General features: G+C 44.8%; 1 protein-coding gene across 3 annotated transcripts in view; it reads right to left on the bottom strand.

The window, feature by feature from the left end:
- The window catches only part of LOC143974657 (ceramide synthase 2-like), a 236647-nt gene that overhangs the window by 65063 nt on the left and 149998 nt on the right, over positions 1–21586 (bottom strand). For all 3 annotated transcript variants that reach the window (XM_077476265.1, XM_077476267.1, XM_077476266.1), the window contains 2 exons: positions 16086–16204; positions 15538–15595 (listed from right to left, as the gene is read on the bottom strand). In XM_077476265.1, the coding sequence (XP_077332391.1) occupies positions 15538–15595; positions 16086–16204 (177 nt within the window). The remainder of the gene's footprint in view (positions 1–15537; positions 15596–16085; positions 16205–21586) is intronic.

Genomic DNA, 21586 nt, shown 5'->3' with positions numbered 1-21586 from the left:
CTCTTTTTCTCTGGTTCACCTGGTAATCTGGCCAGTAACACATACCCTGTATTAGAGTGCCTCCACACTGGACAAAGGACTACAGGGCCACAGCAGACAGCAGCATTCAGAAATCAGAATAGAGAAGGGAAGATATCACCGCTCCAGGAGGTCAGACGATAGTAAACCTCTTCACCAGTTTAGAAGCCACAGGTGCTGGCAATTGCATGTAGCAATAATTAGGAAGTAGATATGGACAGCCGCACTTTGAATAAATTGTCTTTTTTATTCAAAAAGTAATTAGGAAGTAGGTCTGGACAGCCCTTTTTATTTAAAAAAATCACATCAAAATCAAAGATGCATGCCACAGCAGACAGGGGGCTGACGCGTTTCACACTAAAAGTAGTGATTATTCATAGCTATGAATAAGCACTACTGTTAGTGCGAAACGCATCAGTCCCCGTCTGCTGTGGCATGTATCTTTGATTTTGATGTGATTTTTTTAAATAAAAAGGGCAATTTCTTCAAAGTGCAGCTGTCCAGACCTACTTCCTAATTACTGCAGACAGCAGCATTGTCAATCTGTGGAGGGGGTGGGGGGGTGGTTATATATACTAGTAGATTTAGCTACACTAACAATCTGGATCCAAACTCCAGCTCACACTGTAGTTGCACAAGCAGTTACAGCAACAGTTTTATTCTCTTTTGGGATAAAGGTTTTACAGGAATAAAAGCTGCTCATTGTTGGCTCCCTGTGAGTGGTAAATGGTTTGTCTCAATGCTAGGAACGGATATGTTTGCAGGAGAGCTTGTTCTATTGAAAAACAACAGACTTGCTGGCCAGATCACCAGGTAAAAAAAAAATGAAAAAAAAAAATGAAAAAAAAAAATGAAAAAAAAAACTATATGCATCTATAAGATCTAACAATGGGTAAGCGGCTATATTTTAAATGTTTGCTTTTGGGTTTAATGCCACTTTAAATAAAAGGATTGGATATAGCTTTCCCTTGCAATAAAAAACATTTTCTTGGTCTGCTAAGCCCTTCTAGTTCCAGAAAGAAATTGAATGAGTATGTTTTAAAAGAATAACTACCTAGTAAGTAAGAAAATGGCATTACAAGTCCTTTATTACTTTACCACTTTCCGCCTGCACCATAGCTAAAAGACAGCTTCAGCGTGGGCCTTAACTGCCGGCAGGGCTGGTGCAAGGATTTTTGACACCCTAGGCAAAACCCCCCATTGGCTCTGCCCCGACTGAGATTTTTGCAGCTGTAAACCCACCCCCACCGTGTAAATCCCTCTAGTCTACTCCCTGCAGTGTAATCTCCCCCATACTTTTTCCGGCACTGGGCTCTGGGCCTCCAGCAGGAAAGAGGACCCTGGGCAGTGCGCAAGTGCCAAAATGGTTAGTCCACCCCTGCCCCCAGCCTGTCCAGAACCGTCCCCCAGCTCTAATCTCATTTAATGACTGATCCCATTAAACTCATCATCATCAGAGTAAGTAGGTATGTCGCCTTGGGTCTCGCACTCCCAGGGGCCTCGCGGCCGCCTATTTTGCCTGAAGTGTGTATAGGCGAGGGAGGGAATGTCCCCCTGTGACCCTGTCAGTGTCCCCACTGAGCGAGCCGGATGGATGAGCGAGGGTCGCTCCTAGTATGCAGCCGCAGCACTGCTATATCATCAGCACAAGGCCGACCAGAAACTTCTTCCCTCTGCCACTCTCGGCTCTCTCCAGTGCCTGCACTGTGTCCACCAGGCAACACTGCCTGCAGACAGATTATAAAAGTGTAGGCAGAGCTGCCGGCTGCTGCTGAACCCAGGAGGGATGCAATCAGGGCTGGTGCAAAGATTTTTGACACCCTAGGCGAAACCTAATTTTGCTCCCCCCCTTGGCTCCACCCTTGACTCCACCCACGTTGCTCTGCCCATGTATACCCCACCTTTTTAATAAAGTGCCCATCAAATGCAGCCCAGCAGTGCCCATCAAATGCAGCCTCACCAGCGCCCATCAAATGCAGCCTCACCAGCGCCCATTAATGCAGCCTCACCAGCATCCATCAATGCAGCCTACCAGTGCCCATCAATGAATGTTTGCTTGCTTCCATTCATTCGGGAGTCGGGACACACAGTCCTCTGCTGCTGTGCCTCTGATACTATGTGTGAACGGAGCGGCGGCTGCCTGCTGATGCTGAGACTTAGTTCCTTGCTGCAGAGAGAAGAGAGTAGGAACACCAGTGGCTGAGCACCCTAGGAAGCAGTGCGCCCTAGGCGGCTGCCTAGTTTACCTAATGGTAGCACCGGCCCTGGATGCAATGCATGTAACATGCATGCACATGCAGGAGAGGAGTTTGTTCTGCCATGTGGAGGGCGGTGAGCTGACAGGCTTTGTGCAGGGACTTGCGTGCAGGGACTTGAGATGTGGGAGGGGGCGGTGAGAGCACAGTCTGCAGCAAGCTGGGAGGCCAGTTCTGGTGCTGTGCAACTTCAGTTGCTCTACGCATGCCAATGCAAGGTGGCCTTTGCGGGGATGTAGCAATAAATCAGGGCTCATTCACATCATATACCACTTTTCCACCTTGTGCACCCCTCTCATATGCATACTACCCCACGCCATACACTCCGCACATGTCATACTACCCCTCTCATGTCATACTACCCCCCACCATACACTCCGCACCTCTCTCATGCCATACTAACCCCCCACCATACACTCCGCACTAATCTCATGTCATACTACCCCCCACCATACACTCCACACCTCTCTCATATGCATACTACCCACCGCCATACACTCCGCACCCCTCTCATGTACATACTAACCACCCCCATACACGCCACACCCCTCTCATGTACATACTATGCCCACCATACACTTCGCACCCCTCTCATGTACATACTACCCCCCACCATACACTCCGCACCCCTCTTATGCCATACTAACCCCCCACCATATACTCCGCACTAATCTCACATCATACTACCCCCCACCATACACTCCGCACCCCTCTCATATGCATACTACCCACCCCCATACACTTCCCACCCCTCTCATGTACATACTACACACCCGACATACACTCTGCATCCTTCTCATGTACATACTACCCACCCCCATACACTCCGCACCCCTCTCATGTACATACTACCCCAACATACACTTCGCACCCCTCTCATGTACATACTACCCACCCCCATACACTCTGCACCCCTCTCATGTCATACTACCCACCCCCATACACTCTGCACGCCTTTCATGTACATACTACCCCCACCATACACTCCGTACCCCTCTCATGTACATACTACCCACCCCCATACACTCCTCAGCGGGAGAGAAGAGGAGGGAAGGCGGCAGCGTTGTGGAGGGACATAGTTATTTTTTATTGCTTGAATTATTTTTCTCATTATGGACGTGAGTGGGGCCTCATGTCTAAGTTTTGCCTAAGGCCTCACAAAGTCTATAGCTGCCTCTGTGCCCAGGTCCTCAGTCTTGACAACCTGGAGGAGCTCCTGATTCTTCTTCATCCTGGGTACTAGAGAAGAAGGGCAGATAATGGCAGAGCCTGATTGGTCCTGGCATCCCCAGCATCCTTCCCTGGAGAGGAGGAGAAGGACTTGGAGATGGATGGGAACCCCCGGGTCAGATGTGCTGCTGGGGCAGGAGAGCACACTCAGGGTGCAGCTGATGTGCCAGGGGAGGAGCCAGGAATACCTGGGGGGCATGCTCCATACTCTGGAGTCAGGAGCCGTGCTGGGGAGGAGCTGGGGCACTGGGATTGAGCCAGGGGAGGAAGCAGTAATACCTGGGAGCGAGCTCCATACTCAGGAGCCATGCTGGGGAGGGAGGGGCGGAGCTGAGGCACTGGGATTGAGCCAGGGGAGGAGTCAGGAATACCATGGAGGGAGCTCCATACTCTGAGCCAGGCCGGAGCTGAGTCGCTGGGGTAAGCCGAGGGAGAAGCTAAGAATACCTGGGGGCGAGCATCATAATCAGAGCCGGACGGGAAGGGAGGGGTAGAGTCACCAGGGTAACCCCTGGGCAGTAGTGAAATTACATAGAGCAGCCAGGAGGGGAAGGGAAAAGGATCATAACCGCCCATTGGTCTCCTGATCCCGCCTCCCTTCCTTGAGCCATATGATTAACTGCACTGACTTCGAGCTGCATCCTGACCGGGGTGATGCCACGGTACACTCTGCACAATTGTTGATTGTGGTAAGTCCGCCCCTGCTTGGGAGATATCATCGGGTGGAGAGTAGTGAAGCCAGTGGCCGTGGCTGCGCCCTAGGCAGCAGTGTGCACTAGGCGGCTGCCTAGTTTGCCTAGCAGTAGCGTCGGCCCTGCTTATCAGTGCCACCTATCAGTGCCCATCAGTGCTGCCTCATCAGCGCACATCAGTGAAGGAGAAAAATTACCTGTTTTCAAAATGTTATAACAAACTATGAAACAGTTTTGTTTTGTTTTATTTAGCAAAAAAAGACAACAAAAACCCAGCAGCAATTAAATACCACCAAAAGAAAGTTCTATCTGGTGTCCGTTTATGAAGCAGTGAAATCTATTCACTGCTTCATTCTCCAGCATTCTCAGAGGAAATCTTTCTCCTCTGTGTGCCTGTTTATGAAGCGGAGTAGATCACTTCACCTTCTGAGGAGTGAAGCAATCTACAAACGCTTTCAAAAGTGGAGAACGGCCCCTGATACTGGAATCTCGTGAGACTTTACGAGATTACAGTACCAGAAATTCACAGAAACACAGAGATGTCAGTTTATTAAGCAGTGATAAATTATCACCGTTCAATACACAGACAGACGGCGTGGATAATGTTAGTAAAATAAAGAGTCCCCACACACACATTATATATACATGTATATATGCACACACATTATATATATATATATATATATATATATATATATACATATACACATTATAATGGGATTTTTATATAAAGCTTACCTGTAAAATCCTTTTCTTGAGAGTACATCACGGGACACAGGAGCTTCATTACATAGTGGGTTATATAGGCACTTCTGGTGATTGGACACTGGTTAACCCCAATTAAGGAGAATTCCTCCCCTATATAACCCCTCCCATATGGGAGGCACCTCATTTTTGTAGCAAAGCAATAAGAAACCACGTAAAACCCAAGAGGGGAGGGAGCCCTGTGTCCCGTGATGTACTCTCAAGAAAAGGATTTTACAGGTAAGCTGTATATAAAAAATCCCATTTTCTTGATCATACATCACGGGACACAGGAGCTTCATTACATAGTGGGATGTCCCAAAGCAATGCTCAGATTGAGGGCAGGGAGACACAGATCATAATTATAGATCGCCAGGGACCGGAGGACCTAAACTGCAGCCTGCAGTACACTGCGCCCGAAGGCGATATCCTCTTGCCCTCTGACATCCACCTGATAGAATCTGGTGAATGTGTGGACTGATGACCAAGTTGCAGCCTTACAGATCTGAACCAGGGAGGCCTGGTGATGCACTGCCCAAGAAGCACTTACAGCCCTAGTAGAGTGCGCTTTCACTTGAAAAGGAGGGATTTTCCCTCTAACACTATAGGCCTGAGAAATAATCTGTCTGATCCACCTTGAGAGAGTCGATTTTGATGCCGCCTGGCCCTTCCTAGGGCCTTCCGGCAAAATAACCAAGCAATCAGTTTTCCTTATCCGAGCAGTTGCTTGAAGATATATACTGATTGCCCTAACCACATCCAAAGTGTGCAAAGATTCTTCTTCTGCAGACTGTGGGTCCGGAAAAAAGGATGATAGGATTACGTCTTGATTCAAATGGAATCCCGAAACCACCTTAGGTAGAAAGGACCTGTTGGGACGCATGACCACCCGGTCCTTATGAATAATTAGATACGGCTCTTTGCTGGAAAGAGCTGCTAGCTCTGATATTCTTCTAGCCGTGGATATGGCTACCAAGAAAACCAATTTTTTAGTCAGGAAAACTAATGAAGCCAGATGCAAAGGTTCAAATGGTTGCCCCTGCAAAGCCGAGAGAACCAAATTCAGATCCCATGGGCATACCGGAGGTTTGACTGGCGGTCTTATCCGCATGGCCCCCTGGATGAAAGCCTGCACCAGGAAATGCGATGCAAGTGGCTTCTGAAAAAACACTGACAGGGCCGAAATCTGCACCTTGATAGTGCTTATGGCCAAATTAATTTCTAGGTCTGACTGGAGAAAGGCCAAGATCCTGCTAATGACATACTTTCTAGGATGCCATTTCCTGAGTTCACACCAGGAAACATATGCCCTCCAGATTTTGTAATAAATAAGCCTAGAGGCCGGCTTTCTGGCATTGACCAGAGTAGAAAGGACTGGCCCCCGAAAGCCCTCGGTCTCTCAGAATGTGGGTCTCAGCAGCCAAACCGTCAAATTCAGACTGCGTAAAGCAGGATGGTAAATTGGACCCTGTGAGAGCAGATCTGGCCGGAGAGGGAGGATCCATGGCCTGCCTACAGCCAACTTCATGATCTCTGCATACCACGGTCGCCTGGGCCAAGCCGGGGCCACTAAAAGGACCGATTTTGTCTCCCTCTTGACTCTTCCCAGGAACCGAGACAGAAGCGGGCTCGGGGGGAAGGCATAGATCAGATTGTACTGATCCCAGGGAACTGTCAGAGCATCTGACCCCTGAGCAAGTGTATCTCTTGTCCTTGACACAAAATTGTCCAGTTTCCTGTTGAACCTGGATGCAAACAGATCTACATCTGGAGTACCCCACCTGTGACATATGTTCCGAAACACGTCGGGTGCAGAGCCCATTCTCCTGGGCACAACTGCTGGTGGCTCAGAAAATCCGCCTGCCAATTTTCCACTCCTGGAATGAAGACTGCAGAAAGACACGGAACATGCTTTTCTGCCCAGACAAGTATGCGATTCACCTCTTTTTGCGCAACCAGACTCCTGGTACCGCCCTGGTGATTGATATAGGCCACTGCTGTGGCATTGTCGGACTGAACCCGAACAGGGAGACCTCGTAGTCTGTAAGACCACTTTATGAGAGCCATATAAACTGCCCGGATCTCCAAGACATTTATGGGCAATAGCTTCTCGATCGCAGACCATTTCCCCTGCGAGCACGTCTCCTCCAACACTGCTCCCCAGCCTGTCAGGCTGGCATCTATCGTGATAATCTTCCATGGAAGAGGAAGAAAAGTTTTGCCCTTCAGCAAATTCTTGGTTTGTAACCACCAGACGAGACTCTTGCGTGTCCCTGGGGATAGTCGCATAGGAAGATCCAAGGATTGGAGCTTCCTGTTCCAAGCCGCAAGGATGCATCTTTGCAGAGGCCTTGAGTGGAACTGGGCAAATGGGACAGCCTCGAAGGAGGCGACCATTTTCCCTAACAGTCTCATGCACAATCGAATGGGGGATGATCTCCTGCCCAGAATTAGGCGCACCAGATCCCCAATGGCCAAGGCTTTTGGCCTTGGAAGAAACACCTTGCCCTGAGCGGTGTCGATGATCATACCCAGGTATTCCAACCTGGTGACAGGCTGTAGGGACGACTTTTCTAGGTTTATAATCCAACCTAGGCATTTCAGGTGTTCTAGCGTTCTGGTAACGCTGTGGTTCAGGAACGCTACTGTTTTTTCCATGAGAAGCAAATCGTCTAGATAAGCCATGATGGCTATACCCTGAGCTCTTAGGTTTGCCAAGAGAGGGTCCAGAATCTTTGTGAAGACTCAAGGGGCCGTAGCAAGCCCGAACGGCAAGGCCACAAATTGAAAATGGCGCCACTCTACCGCGAACCTTAGAAATCTTTGGTGTGCGGGAAAAATTGGCACATGGAGATATGCATCTTTGATGTCTATTGATGCCATAAACTCTCCCCCTTGCAGGGAGGAGACCACAGTGCGAATTGACTGCATTCGGAATGACCGGATGCGTAAAAAACGGTTCAGATCCTTCAGCTCTAGGATAGGTCTGACACTTCCATTTGGCTTCGGAACGGTGAAGAGATTCGAGTAAAACCCTGAACCCTGTTCTTTTGGATCCACTTCTACTATCACCCCCTGGGATAGTAAGTGATCTAAGGCCAGAAATAGCGGTTTTTGCTTTATTGGATCCCTGGGGATCCTTGACCTTAGAAAACGAGAAGGTGGAATCTCCTGAAACTCTAGCCTGTAGCCCAGAGATACTGAAGAGATCACCCACTTGTCCCGGATCTCTTCCCGCCAGGCTTCTGCAAACTGCAGGAGCCTTCCCCCCACTCGGCCGAGTGGGGGCGCCCCTTCACAAGGAAGCTTTTGGGCTCTGCTTGGCAGGCTTTTGCCCCCAAGTCTTTTTCTGCCCCTGGGCTCGGCCCTGAGCCTTTCCTGTAGGGGAGGGTTGAGAAGGCCGTCGCCACTGCTTAGAGCTTGATGCTTCGGGAGAGAGAGCACGCCTGAATGAAGGGCGCTTGCTCCTTTTGACTGGAAGGAGAGTAGATTTACCTCCTGAAATTTTTTGGACGAATTTGTCTAATTCTTCCCCAAACAAACGTTCCCCTTTAAACGGGAACCCAATCAAATGCTTCTTGCATGACAGCTCAGCTGCCCAATTCTTTAGCCATAGGGCCCTTCGCATGTGTACCAACATGAGGGACAAACGTGATGCTTGTTGGACAGAATCCAAAATCGCATCAATCATGAAACACAGAATATGAGGCATTTCTGCATAATTCTCTACTTCCTCACTGGGAAGGAGCCCAAGCATCTGCTTAACCTGTTCCTTGAGGAACTGACACAACCCCACGGCTGCGACTGTAGGTTGCACTACAGCGCTAGCCATGGAAAAGGAGGCTTTTAATGAGGTTTCCAGCTTCTTATCAGTTGGATCTTTAAATACCTGCGCATTATCCAACTGACAAGTCAGGTTTTTATTCACGCAAGAAACAGCCGCATCAACAGATGGGACCCCCCACTTCTTGGTGAAACTCTCCTCCAGAGGATAGTGTATAGAAAACCTTTTAGGAGTAGCAAACAGTTTATCGGGATGTCCCCAATCCTCATACAACAATTCATCCATTAAGGGATGAATTGGAAAGGAATAGGCAGTCTGTGGGGCTTTCCTGACTATCAGGGAAGAAACAGAGGATGTAGCGACTTCAGCAGCAGGCATTCTGAATGTGGTACGCACCAATTCAGTATAATACTGCACCTGCTTTCTGAGAGCCTGGGAGGAGGGGACTCTCTCCTCTTCCTCTGATTCATCCGACTGCTCATGATCCCTGTCCCAAGACAGGGATCTCTCCTCATTGTCAGAAGAATCATCTGAGAGAGGAATTTCAGCAGAGGGAGGGGATCTACCCCTTTTCCTGCTATCTTTCAGGGAAGCAGAAATAAAAAAAAAAATTATTCTCCCTTCAAAACCCTCCAATGTAGCCCTAAGGGAGTCCTCAGTGACATAAACCGGGGCTGACACATTAGGAGAGGCTGCAAAACCTGACAGGGGCACTGACTCCTCTTGAGAGGCTGGCTCCAGTCTTGCGGGGGGGGGGGGGGGGGTGGTAACTTACAGGCACTTTTAGAACTCCTGGACCTAGGCGGTGATTTACCAGTGCCTTTGCTACCTCCCCCTGAGACCCTCTTACGAGGAGACATAGTCCTAAGCTACAAAGCAGAGGTACTAGTACAAGTGCAATCACTGTTGTGCTTAAAGTCTCACAATAAATATATATGCTTAAACTGCACAACCTGATGCTGAGTAGGTGTCTAAGGTTTGCCTGGATCCAATCCCCACGGATGCTTACTGCCCACAGCTCCTGTGTCTCCACTTACAGCCCCCTGACGCTCTGGGCTTTTTAAATCTGCCGCCTGGCACCTGCGTAGTACAGCGGCGTGCACACTAACGTGCACGGCTCACAACCACACTCCCCCCTCCTCCATTAGGCCGGGAACGCGCCCGGCACACGTGCATGCGCGCGCGTGCACGAGGACCGCGGGATCCAGGGGGGAAAAGGAGAACTCCACCGGAGCTGCGTGGGACCCCCAGACTACGTCGGGCCCCTGTGTTACCTTGTTGTAGCAGGGACTGCAGTGGAGACGTGAGACAGCTGGAGAACCAGGCTTCACTGAGCATGTGTACTGAAAGGCATGTAAGTATGCATCAGGCTGCTCTTACTCCCTCTAGTGGTGGAAACCAGGTAATACAACTACTCAAAATTAAGAAATCCATCATATAATTATATATATAGGATTAACTTCCCTTACCTGTCCTCGCCGCAGGAATTGCTGAAACAGACAAATTGCAGCCTTCACCCATCACGGCGGGCAGTGTTTATCTGGGGCTCTTTCTCTGATGAGCCTCCTACCTGGACCATGTAAAAAACTCTGCCAGAAACTTTCGTGCGCTCTGTGTAAACAGTACACCAAGTCTGGTTTTCCCAGAGCCCTTACAGAGGACTTACAGGCCAAATCTCGTTTCTTCGGCTGACGAGGCCCGGGTACCATACCATCTTGGGAGTCAAATATCGGCCAGAGGTATGGATCCGGTTTTTTGTAGCCCTTAGGCCCCCGCAGGGACCTGCACAGAGCTAAAGTTTTACGTGACCAACCACCATGAGGTGCCTCCCATATGGGAGGGGTTATATAGGGGAGGAATTCTCCTTAATTGGGGTTAACCAGTGTCCAATCACCAGAGGTGCTTATATAACCCACTATGTAATGAAGCTCCTGTGTCCCGTGATGTATGATCAAGAAATATATATATATATATATATGACAGGGGGACATGGTTACAGTGTTGGGGGGTCTGAATGAGGCATAAGGAAGTTAATTATCTTCCTCTTTTCCCCTCAGATCCCCTGGATTCACTCTTCACTCCCCGATTCTCCATCTCTGAGTTGGTGAATCGGGGAGGGTGAATTCTGACACAGATCGCCAGTGAAGTGCTGAGATCGCAGCTTCATAAACTGGCCGTTACTGTGTCAGTCAATGAGGATTCTCAGTGTGCGGAGATCATCGTCGGGAGAACATATTCAAACACTTCTCCCCCCCATTATCTCTGGTTCATAAACTGTCTATGGACTGTGATCAGCGGCGATCCTCGGGATCACTACTGATCACTGCTTCATAAACGGACACCTCTGTGTGAAAAAAACAATACAAATTTCATTTGTGTACAATGCAGCATGACCGCGCAATTGTCATTCAAAGAGTGACAGAGCTGAAAGCTGGAAATTGGTCTGGGCAGGAAGGGGGTTTAAGTGTCCAGTAAGCAAGTGGTTAACAGTAGCACTAATTTAATATTCAAGTAAAATGTAAATGTTTTGCTTACTTAGTTTAGGCAGTGTTTTAACCTAAACATACTATTTAAAGTTATTAACCTATAACCTTGTATTTAGGAAACATATCAGCTATGTTAGACATAACCACTTCCTCTCTGAGTTATATCACATGAGAAAGAAGTTTGTTTTTTTTAATACAAAGAAAATTTACTTCCTTGTGTCACTACTTCCAGTTTTTTCAGGGTTAGAACATCTGTAAACATTGTATTGACGTCCGTGGACCTGACTGGGACATTTTACTTACATTCTGTCTAATTAATGGGCATCAACCCAAAACAAATGAGGAAAGATCTCAGAGCAACACAATATCAAAACAAACCTTTTAGCATGGTGAAGGTTTAGAACCTTTGTAAGGATTTTACGTTTGTCTCCAGTGGGGGGATTTCACCTCACTTCCTGTCCATGTAATAGCTGGCAGACAGAACAGGATGTGAGGGAAAATCTCCTCTACAGAGAAAAAAACAGAACTTGAAACATCAGAGGTTCTGACCCTTTTACCACTCTTTCCATAACCAAAATAAATTTGCGTTAGGTGGTATTGTTCATCTATAGTTTTGATGTTTTAAAGGTCACTCCCAGTTGACGTATTAAGAGCTGGCATCAGAGTATGATTCTTATATGGGTTCCAAGAAATAAAGCATACTGCAGAGGGTCCAAGAGACTTTGTTTCTGCATGTGGACTCAACGGAACTGGGAATAAATATTTTTTATTTTTTGTAGGATTGCATGCTCTCTATTTTTTCTTTATGAGGAGAGCTACACACACTTGTGCAATCACTAATCTCTTGAAAAAGTGATATGAAGCTAACTAACAATAACTATTAGTAACAAACAATAAGTGAATTGGCCTGACTTTGGTTTGCAAGCTGCTTGTTGAACCCATCACAAAGGCCAAAAATTTTAAACTTTAATCCTAACTGCATTGAAGTCTATAAGGGCGGTAAGAGGCTGAAAATCCTGAAAATCAATTATGCTCATTTTTAAAGCCAGTAGGCAAGGAATTGTCAAGTAAAAGACCAGGGGAGCAGGGCACTACCATGGGGCCATGTACCAAAACATAATAACACATTTAAAAAGATATTCAGCAGGGAGAGCCGTTAGAGATAGATGAGGCAGTTTTTACCATGAAAGTAAGCTGAATTTTGAAAATAACAAAAACATTTTCATCCCAAAAATTCTCATTTAAGTGTATACATTTCACAGGAAAAAAGAAAGAACATTGTGCTTACTCATGCACAGAATTTAAGCATGTTGGTAGGCTGTGTTTTGAAGTGGAGCGAAAATATTCTGTTTTAATCCAAAAATAAACATTAGAGTTTTTTTCACAAGAAATGCCAGATAAATATTGTACGGACTCTATACACAGTATTTAAGCACGATGTTTAATAAATAAACAAATCAAGAGAGGGTATTTATTTCACAGAAAAAGAACATCAAAATTATTGTGGTGAGTCCATGCACAGAATTTAAGCACTTGTACTAGGACACATTTTGAACAGGAAGGAAAACAGTCAACTTTCACTCCAAAAACAGCATTAGTGCATATTTATTTCAGAAGGCAACAGGAGATGGTAATGGCGGGAGGCCAGCAGTAGTGGTAAAAGCAGTTGGTAATGGTGGCAGGTGACAGAATTTGTGACAAAACGGCAGCAGGAGTTAATAATAGTCGCAAGCCAGCAGGGGTGGAAGGAGCTGGTAATGATGTGCAGTAATTGATAACGGTACCTGGCCAGTATGGCAGTAGATCATATTAGTGTAAGGTATATTAATATTTAGGGACCAGATTTCAAGCAAAAGTTTAGTCACTAGCATCAGCTGCAGGAGTTCTGTGATAACTGCTGATCCAAGACTGGTTCATTTACATAAAAGTGAACCAGTAAACTGTGTTGGGGTAGGGGGATTCATTTTATTGTCACAAAACTGCCCACTGCACTAAATCCCCTCTCTGACTATACATTACCCAAAGGGAAAGCCAACAGCTCCATATTCTGGACAGTGGTCCAGCTGGTTCAAAGGTTATATGCATCTGCCCTGGCCCCCAGGTAAGACACCACTGCAGTGCCATCTGATGACATAGAATGTTTGTTCTCTCCACTCCTCTGCAAGTGGCCCCAGGACAAAACTTTCCTCCACTACATTCTCTGGCACTTAGTTAAAGTCTTCAATCTTTGTCATTTCCACTCTCCTACCCTGTTTCCCCTAAAATAAGACCTAGCATGAGTGTCGGTGATGGCTGCAATATAAGCCCTACCCCCCAAATAAACCCCACCCTCTTTCCCCAAAAATAAGCCCTACCCTGAGAATAAGACATAGAAGGACTTTAACTAGGGCTTATTTGGGGGGTAGGGCTTATATTGCAGCCATCGACGACAATCACGCTAGGTCTTATTTTAGGGGAAACAGGGTAGTTGCTTCAGACAACTTGTCAGTAAGTTGCAGGAAAATCAATGGCAATTGCTGTTCCATTGCTAATGACCCCTCCTTACATGCTCCTGGCACTCTCTTACTCAACATCCAATAAAAATAATTCTTGCATATCCTCCTGCTATAAGTGACTCATGCTGTGCTAAATTAATTCAACAGACTCCTTCAAGCCAGTTTGTAGGGTAATTGCGGGATTAGCTGTAGAGGAGGAGGAAGAGGACACAATTGCAGCTGCTGTGAAAATCTAATTGCTCCATGCCTGGGACAAAAAGGTTAAGAAAAGCTTTGTTAGCTTCCTTTGTGTGCTCTGCCTTTAAAGTATGCCAGTAAGATTTGACAGAAGTGTCCTGCATCTCAAAGGCGTGGTCTGACCACTGCTTTGTCCTGTGGATGCTGGACCTGCTCACCTTCTACTAACTGTGCATGAAGAACCTCTGCCTCTTCCATCAGGTCTCTCAGACATGACGAATACAGGAGATTTTGAGCATCTATGGCAACATTAAGGATAGTGTACTTTAGTGCACTTTATAAGGTTGTGATTTAATGTGCTAAACGGTACCACACTAACCTGCATTAATGTACTAAAAATCAATGGCCTGTGTCAGAAGAAATTTTACACTACTGACCCTGAAAAAGAAAATAAAAGACCTTTGCAAAATTGTATTGAAATAAAAAATACTCTGAGGGGATGCCAACATAAATTTTGAGATCCACCCTCATGCCTGAGTATGCCACTGAGAGTTTGAGTCAGCCACGCCCGCCCCCTTCACAGCCCAGTGTTCCAGTGAGCAGACAGGCAGAGGAAAGAGCCAGTGACTGGCAATCACCCGCTAATTGCTCATTGAAGACCGAGAACTGAGCGATCAGCAGTCTTGAAGGCAGCATCAAACCTATGCTGCATCCACCTAGGTGAGTATGAGTCTTTGATTTTTTTATAATCTCGCACTTTTTAGATGGGCTGTAGGTTCATGTCTTGAACTTCTGGGAAATTAAACATCCTGTACAATTTTACTAGCATGTAGTTAGAGGAATAACTGCTTCCTCAGCAAAGACGGAGTTACATTTTGAGGTGAAGCCATATTGGACCAAAAAATTGCAAAACCAAGAGCCAGCTGCACTGGAAAATAATGCATTTGATCACTAGGCAGTGGTCGCTGTAACTGACTGAATGCATAATGCATATTTTAAGCTGCAGCTCCTCTATAATTTGTCATTTAATATTTTTCACAAACAGTATAAGATTTCATGCAGGAGATATCTATTGTCTACCATAGCCTGTGCCATTACTATGTTTTGTTTTCAATTTGCAGTTTTACAGAAGTTTTTAAATAATGGCACTTAATAAAAAAATACTAATTCTGACAGCCAAATCCATTTGCACAAGCCAAGAAAAGAGCTGAGCTGATCTACAGCATTAACATTTTACTAAATGCCTAGGCAATAGGCATAAACTAGTAGATGTAACTCTCGCAAACAACTGCCTGTTGTTTTCCTGTGTTAATTGTGAGACCTGTTCAACTGAAGCAACACATGAACAGTTAACATCTCTATTGCCTCTTCTTATTGAGAAGAGGAAGGATTAGCCAAGTCATGCAGAGATTTTCTAACAAGCTGGACATGAGTGATTTTGTGTACTTCTAATGTTATAAGTGCACATAATTGTCCCCTAAAGGTAACCCTATCCAGTATAGTAGTGGGCACTTGAATTGGGGTGGGATCAGACTGTTTATAGCCATCCCAGCGGACTTATAACCAAGCAATATATAATTCTTTCTAGTTATTTATTCTTCAATTTTGTTTTGCCTTGTCCATCAACATTCTGATTATAACACAGAATATACTCACATCGATAAGTACAGCAACTCCAATAAGGAATGAAATCAAGTAGATTATAAATCTCCAGCTGGAAAACAAAAAAAAACAGTGTGAGTTAGTATAGTCATTTTAAATAAACAATACTAATTGTTTACTCTTGCTTTAATACATTCTATGTATTTATACATTTTACTATAAAAAGTTAATTCACAAAAAGGAAAATATACTTTAAGCGTCCTTAGATATGTAATCAAACGTATCTTGAATTTTCAACACAATTGTGAAAAAAACACTCCATGGTGCCCTTGTGCCTAATGGAAGGTGTTCCATTTCAATGCGTGTTAGTCATCTATTTTGTGGCAAGTCAAAAACAGCTCCAAGGCTGCATGATTGCTTAGATGTGTTGGTATGGCATTGCTTGGACCTAGAAAACTTTTGAAAACTACCAATGTCTTAGCTAATGTCACACATCATGCTAAAGGAAAATATCTGTATCAGTTAGTGCATGTGTGTCCTTGCTGAATATAAATTGCATAGGCCAAGTTCCCTTTTAAGGCATTTTTATGCTTTCCACTCACCTGGCTTCACAAAATTTTTTGGTTGTGCTTGATCTGTCTTGGTTTCTCCTATATCGGAACCAATGTTCAACTTGCCGAATGTGCATGTTACATTCAGCTGACAAACTGAGGATTTCAAGCTGGAACACAGATAACATTGACATGTTAGAGAATCAATATTTTCCTAAAAGACAAAAAATTTTATGAAATGTCAATGCAAACGAATTATTGGAAAATGAGAAAATAACAATTATCCAACTATCAAACCTGAGTTGTGCTGCAAATATTGAAAATTCTGGAGCAGAACACAAATATGCATATTGTGACAGTACCGTGCCCTGCCATGATGTGAAAAAGGGTTTATGCCCAATGTGCTTGTGTTCTTTGGAGGAAATTGTGTTTCTCAGGTTCCTCAGTAGTGAGTAAAACCTGGTTTGGGACCTGAAGCCTGGAGATTTCGTAGAGACTTGGGTAGGATGAAATCTCCAATCCTGGGTTCTAGTTTCCAATGGTTTTGGGCTCCCCCCCAGCATTCAGAGGGGTCTCTGTCCAGAAGTCAGGAGGGCTCAATGAGAGACAGTTGGGAGCCAGAGCAGGAAGGGGTTGCTAGCTGTACGGACAAAACTTGTGTGTAAAGACTGTCTGGAGGGTACAGACAAGAGCCTAAAGTGCAAGACCAGAGCAGCAGTGCTTCATGTGTAAGCCAGGAGGCTGAATGTGAATTTCTTTGCAAGAGAGAGAAATGCTGAAAATCCCATACAACAGAAACTCATTGATTATGTTTTGTTGAACGTTTTTTCTTTTCTTGATAAAATTGGGCAAGAGAAGCCCTTAAAAAGAAGAAATGTGTCCTTAAAACCCTACCGTTTGATGCTAGTTTTCATAATATACAGAAATATTGGTCAGTGTTGGGAATATACTACATCCAGTTAATAAAAAAGACTGTCCTAAAGCATTTCATACAGTACCCCATAAGCACTTAATTTACAAATTGAAGTCTGCTGATGATAGTATATGTACCTTGATAGAACACTATTTGCAAGCGCACATCTGGAGGGTTATAATGAATAGCTTACCTTCTACATGGTTATCTTCTGAATATCTTCTGAATTGTAAGTTGGGTACCCCAAAGATCTGCCCTGGGACCAATTCTGTCTAACTTTTTCATAAATGATACAGAGGTTGGTATAAATAGTTCAATCTCAGTGTTTGTTGATGGTACAAACCTAAGCAGGGTAATAACTTCACAACAGGATTTGGCAACTTTCCAAGAAGACATCAGTAAATTAGAGGGGTGGACAACTACATGGCAAATGAAGTTTAATATTGAAAAATGTAAAGGAATGCATTTGGGGGCTAAGAATATGAATGCATATTACTCACTAGGGGGAGCACCACTGGGGGAATCAAGGATGGAAAAAGATCTGAGGGTTCTAGTAGATCACTGGCTCGGCAATAGCAATCTGCAGCAATCAAGGCAGACTATTAGCATCCATTAAAAAAAGATAAGACTATAATTCCCCCTGAGGAAGATACATCACCCCGTATCGACATGCGTTGGGGAGGGACCAGGATGGAACGAGAGGTTGTCTAGCTGCCTGGCATGTGACACATACCAAACCTTTACCATTTCGGTATCTATACGTCTTACATAGAGTGTTGCACTGACGCACCTTGCACACATGAGTACCGAGACAAACAGCAAGCAGGAAGGCGGCGGTCACCGAAACCATACCAATGACCCCCCTGGGCGTTCGATGGATGAGAAAGTGGGGACACTAAGCTTAACATAGGAGGCAGGGGGAATGAAGAGCCAGACCATTCTGCACGCTGTTCTCCTTGGGGCTGAACAGGAAGTGTGTCCTGAGACTCCCTGGCCAATTAGGTCTCAGGAACTGCTTCCTGATTTGCTTGGGAGGAGAATCAGAAAGACAATAGCGAATATTAAATCGCTATTGTCACACAACTGGGTGGGTCACACAACTGGGTGGGCTCCATGGTCTGCGCTCCAAGCCCACCCTTTTTTGAAGCCAATTAGCCTCAGTCTCTAATCATGTGCTTAAGCAAAAAAACAAAAAAAATTGCAGCCCATGGAGCCGAGCACCCTGCATGTAGATTAGGGCCCCGTGTGGATGGGCCGCCACTGGTCATATATTGAGTATGCCCTCCTGTTCTGGTCACCAGTTCTGAGGAAAGATGTGCTGGAACTGGAGAGAGCCCAGAGAAGGGCATCAAACTTAATAAAGGGGCTGGAAGACCTCAGTTACGAAGAACAACTACAAACATTAAACTTATTCCCCCTGGAGAAGAGGCACATTAGAGGAGACATGAACACAATTTACATATATCTAAATGGTGATTCTAGCATAGGGCGTAAATGATATAATCTTAGGTCTCATAGTAGTTTCATAGTAGGTAAGGTTGAATAAAGACAATAGTCCATCCAGTTCAATCTGTATAAGTGCACGTGTGTCAGTGTTTATAATTATTTCCCATATCCCTGTATGTTGTGTTCTTTAACCACTTCAATACAGGGCATTTATACACCCTTCCTTCCCAGACCAATTTTTAGCTTTCAGCGCTCTTACACTTGGAATGCCAATTACTCAGTCATGCAACACTGTACCCAAACAAAATTTTTTTATCATTTTTTTCATACAAATAGAGATTTCTTTTGGTGGTATTTAATCACCATTGGGTTTTTTATTTTTTGCGACATAAGTGAAAAAAGAGCAAAAATTGTGAAAAAAAAAACACTTTTTTTAGTTTCTATGATAAAATTTTGCAAATAAGTAATTTTTTCTCATAAATTTGGGCCAATGTTTATACTGCTACATCTCTTTGGTAAAACTAACCCAAATTAGTGGATATTATTTAGTCTCTTTGAAAGTTATAGAGTCTACAAGCTATGGTGCAAATCATTGAAAATTGATCACATCTGATCACACCTGATGCACTGACGGCCTATCTCAATTCTTGAGGCTCTGAAATGTCAGGAAAGTACAAATACCACCCAAATGGCCCCTTTTGAAAAGTAGACAGGCCAAGGTATTTAGTAAGAGGCATGGTAAGTTTTTTGAAGTTGTAATTTTTTCCCACAATTCTTGGGAAAAAGACTAATGTTTTTTTTTTTTTAATTGTCATAACAACAAGTTATTTCTCACACACAGCATATGCATACTTCCAATTATACCCCAAAATACATTCTGCAACTCTTCCCGAGTATGGCGATACCACATGTGTGGGACTTTTACACAGCCTGGCCACACAGAGAGGTCCAACTTGCAGGGAGCACCGTCAGGGGTTCTAGGAGCATAAATGACACCTCTAATTTCCCGACCTATGACACCTCTAATTTAAATGACACCTCTAATTTAAACAACCTATTACATTTGTGAAGGCCCTGGAGCACCAGGCCAATGGAATTACCCACAAAATGACCCCATTTTGGAAAGCAAAACACCCCAACGTCTATTCTATGAGACATAATGAGTCTTTTGAACAGTTCTTTTTTTTTTTTCGGAAGACGTGGAAAGAAAATTAAAACATATTTTGTTTTACACAAAGTGGTCAGTTTATGAGATATTTCTAACTCAAAGCATGTACATAGCAAAAATGACACCCCAAAATACATTCTGCTACTCCTCCTGAGTATGGCGATACCATATGTGTGTGACTTTTACACAGTCTGGCCACATGCAAAGGTCCAACATGCAGGGAGCACCATCAGGCGTTCTAGGAGCATAAATGACACCTCTAATTTCCTAACGACCTATTACATTTGTGAAGGCCCTGGAGCACCAGGACAATGGAATTACCCACGAAATGACCCCATTTTGGAAAACAAACACCGCAAAGTATATTCTATGAAGCATTATGAGTCTTTTGCATGGTTAATTTTTTTACACAAGTCTTCAGAATACGTGGAAATAAAATGAAAATCTTTTTTTTTTTACACAAAGTTTCATAGTTAGTAAGATTGAATAAAGACACCAGTCCATCCAGTTCAACCTGAGTGATTTTCTACAATTGCCCCTATCCCTATAGATTGCACACTCACATCACACATCCCTACCCTCAAGGAGCCCACAATCCAAGGTCCCCATTTACATACTAGGGCCAATTTTGGACAGAAGCCAATTAACCTACCTGCATGTCTTTGGATTATGGGAGGAAACGCAGGGGAGAGCATGCAAACTCCAGGCAGGTAGTGTCGTGGTTGGGATTTGAACCAGCGACCCTTCTTACTGCTAGGCAAGAGTGCTAACCACTGCACCACTGTGCCGCCCCCCTGAGGAACACACCTCATCCACGATTGCCACGGGGGTCTGCAGGAGTGGCAAAATACCAAGGACGTCATATGACGTCCACCCAGGATGAGAGATCCCATCTGTGGACGTCATTTGACAATGGCCCAGTATTGAAGTGGTTAAGATGCACATCTAAGAATCTCTTAAAAATATCCATACTCTCCACATCCTTATTGCCCTGACAGTGAAAAACCCCCTGCGCAATGTAAGGTTAAACAGCTTCTCCTCCAATCTCATTGTGTGGCCACCTGTCCTCTTATGCCGCGTACACACAACCGGACATTCTGGCAGACTAGGTCAGACAGAATCATTCCATTGGATAGTCCAATCGTGTATGGGATAGTCCAATTGTTTTTCTTTAAAAAAATCAACGGACCTAGAAATAGAACATGTTTTAAATCTGTCTGACGGATTCAATTCCTATCGGGAAAACCGTTCGTCTGTATGCTGGCGCCGATGGACCAAATACGTTGCAAGGGCAGCTATTGGCTACTGGCTATTGAACTTCCTTTTATAGCCCCATTGTACGTCATCACGTTCAAAACAAACGGACTTTCGAACAGACTTTAGTCCGTTCATGTGTGGGCAAGTCCGTTCATTCCGAAGTCCGTCGAAAATCCGTCGGGAAGACCGTCTGACCTTTTCTGACCGAAAGACCGGTTGTGTGTACGCGGCATTACACTCTTTGAGACTGAATATTTTTTCCTATGCTGGCATCGATTGAGGTATTTGTAAATCGCTATCATCTTCTCTCAAGCATCCTTTCTCTAGCAAGAATAAATTAAGTGTTTGCAGTTGTTCCTCATAATTGAGGTCCTCCAATCCCTTTATTAGTTTTGTTGCCTTTCTTTGGATTCTCTCCAGTTCCAGCACATCCCTTCTGAGGACTGGTGACCAGAACTAGACAGAATACTCCAGATGTGGCCTAACCAGAGTTTTATAAAGTGGTAGGATTATAGTTTTATCCCTGGAGCATATTTATATTTATACATGCTAATATTCTGCCAGCTTTGGTAGCTGCAGCTTGACATTGCATGCTCTTGCTCAATCTATCATCTACTAGGACCCTCAGTTTTTTTTTCTTTCCTTGATTCCCCCAGCGGTTCTCCCCATAATGAGTAGTTTGTATTTATGTTTTTTGCCCCCAAGTGCATTACCTTAAATTTTTCCACATTAAACCTCATTTGCCCATGTATTGCCCACTCCATTATT

This window comes from Lithobates pipiens, unplaced genomic scaffold (genome assembly GCF_037356315.1).
Source record: "Lithobates pipiens isolate NorthernLeopardFrog02 unplaced genomic scaffold, aLitPip1_a1.2 Scaffold_13, whole genome shotgun sequence".
In the NCBI taxonomy this organism is placed as follows: domain Eukaryota; kingdom Metazoa; phylum Chordata; class Amphibia; order Anura; family Ranidae; genus Lithobates; species Lithobates pipiens.
The sequence above is the reverse complement of the archived record's forward strand: the minus strand, read 5'-3'. Positions and strand labels throughout refer to the sequence as shown.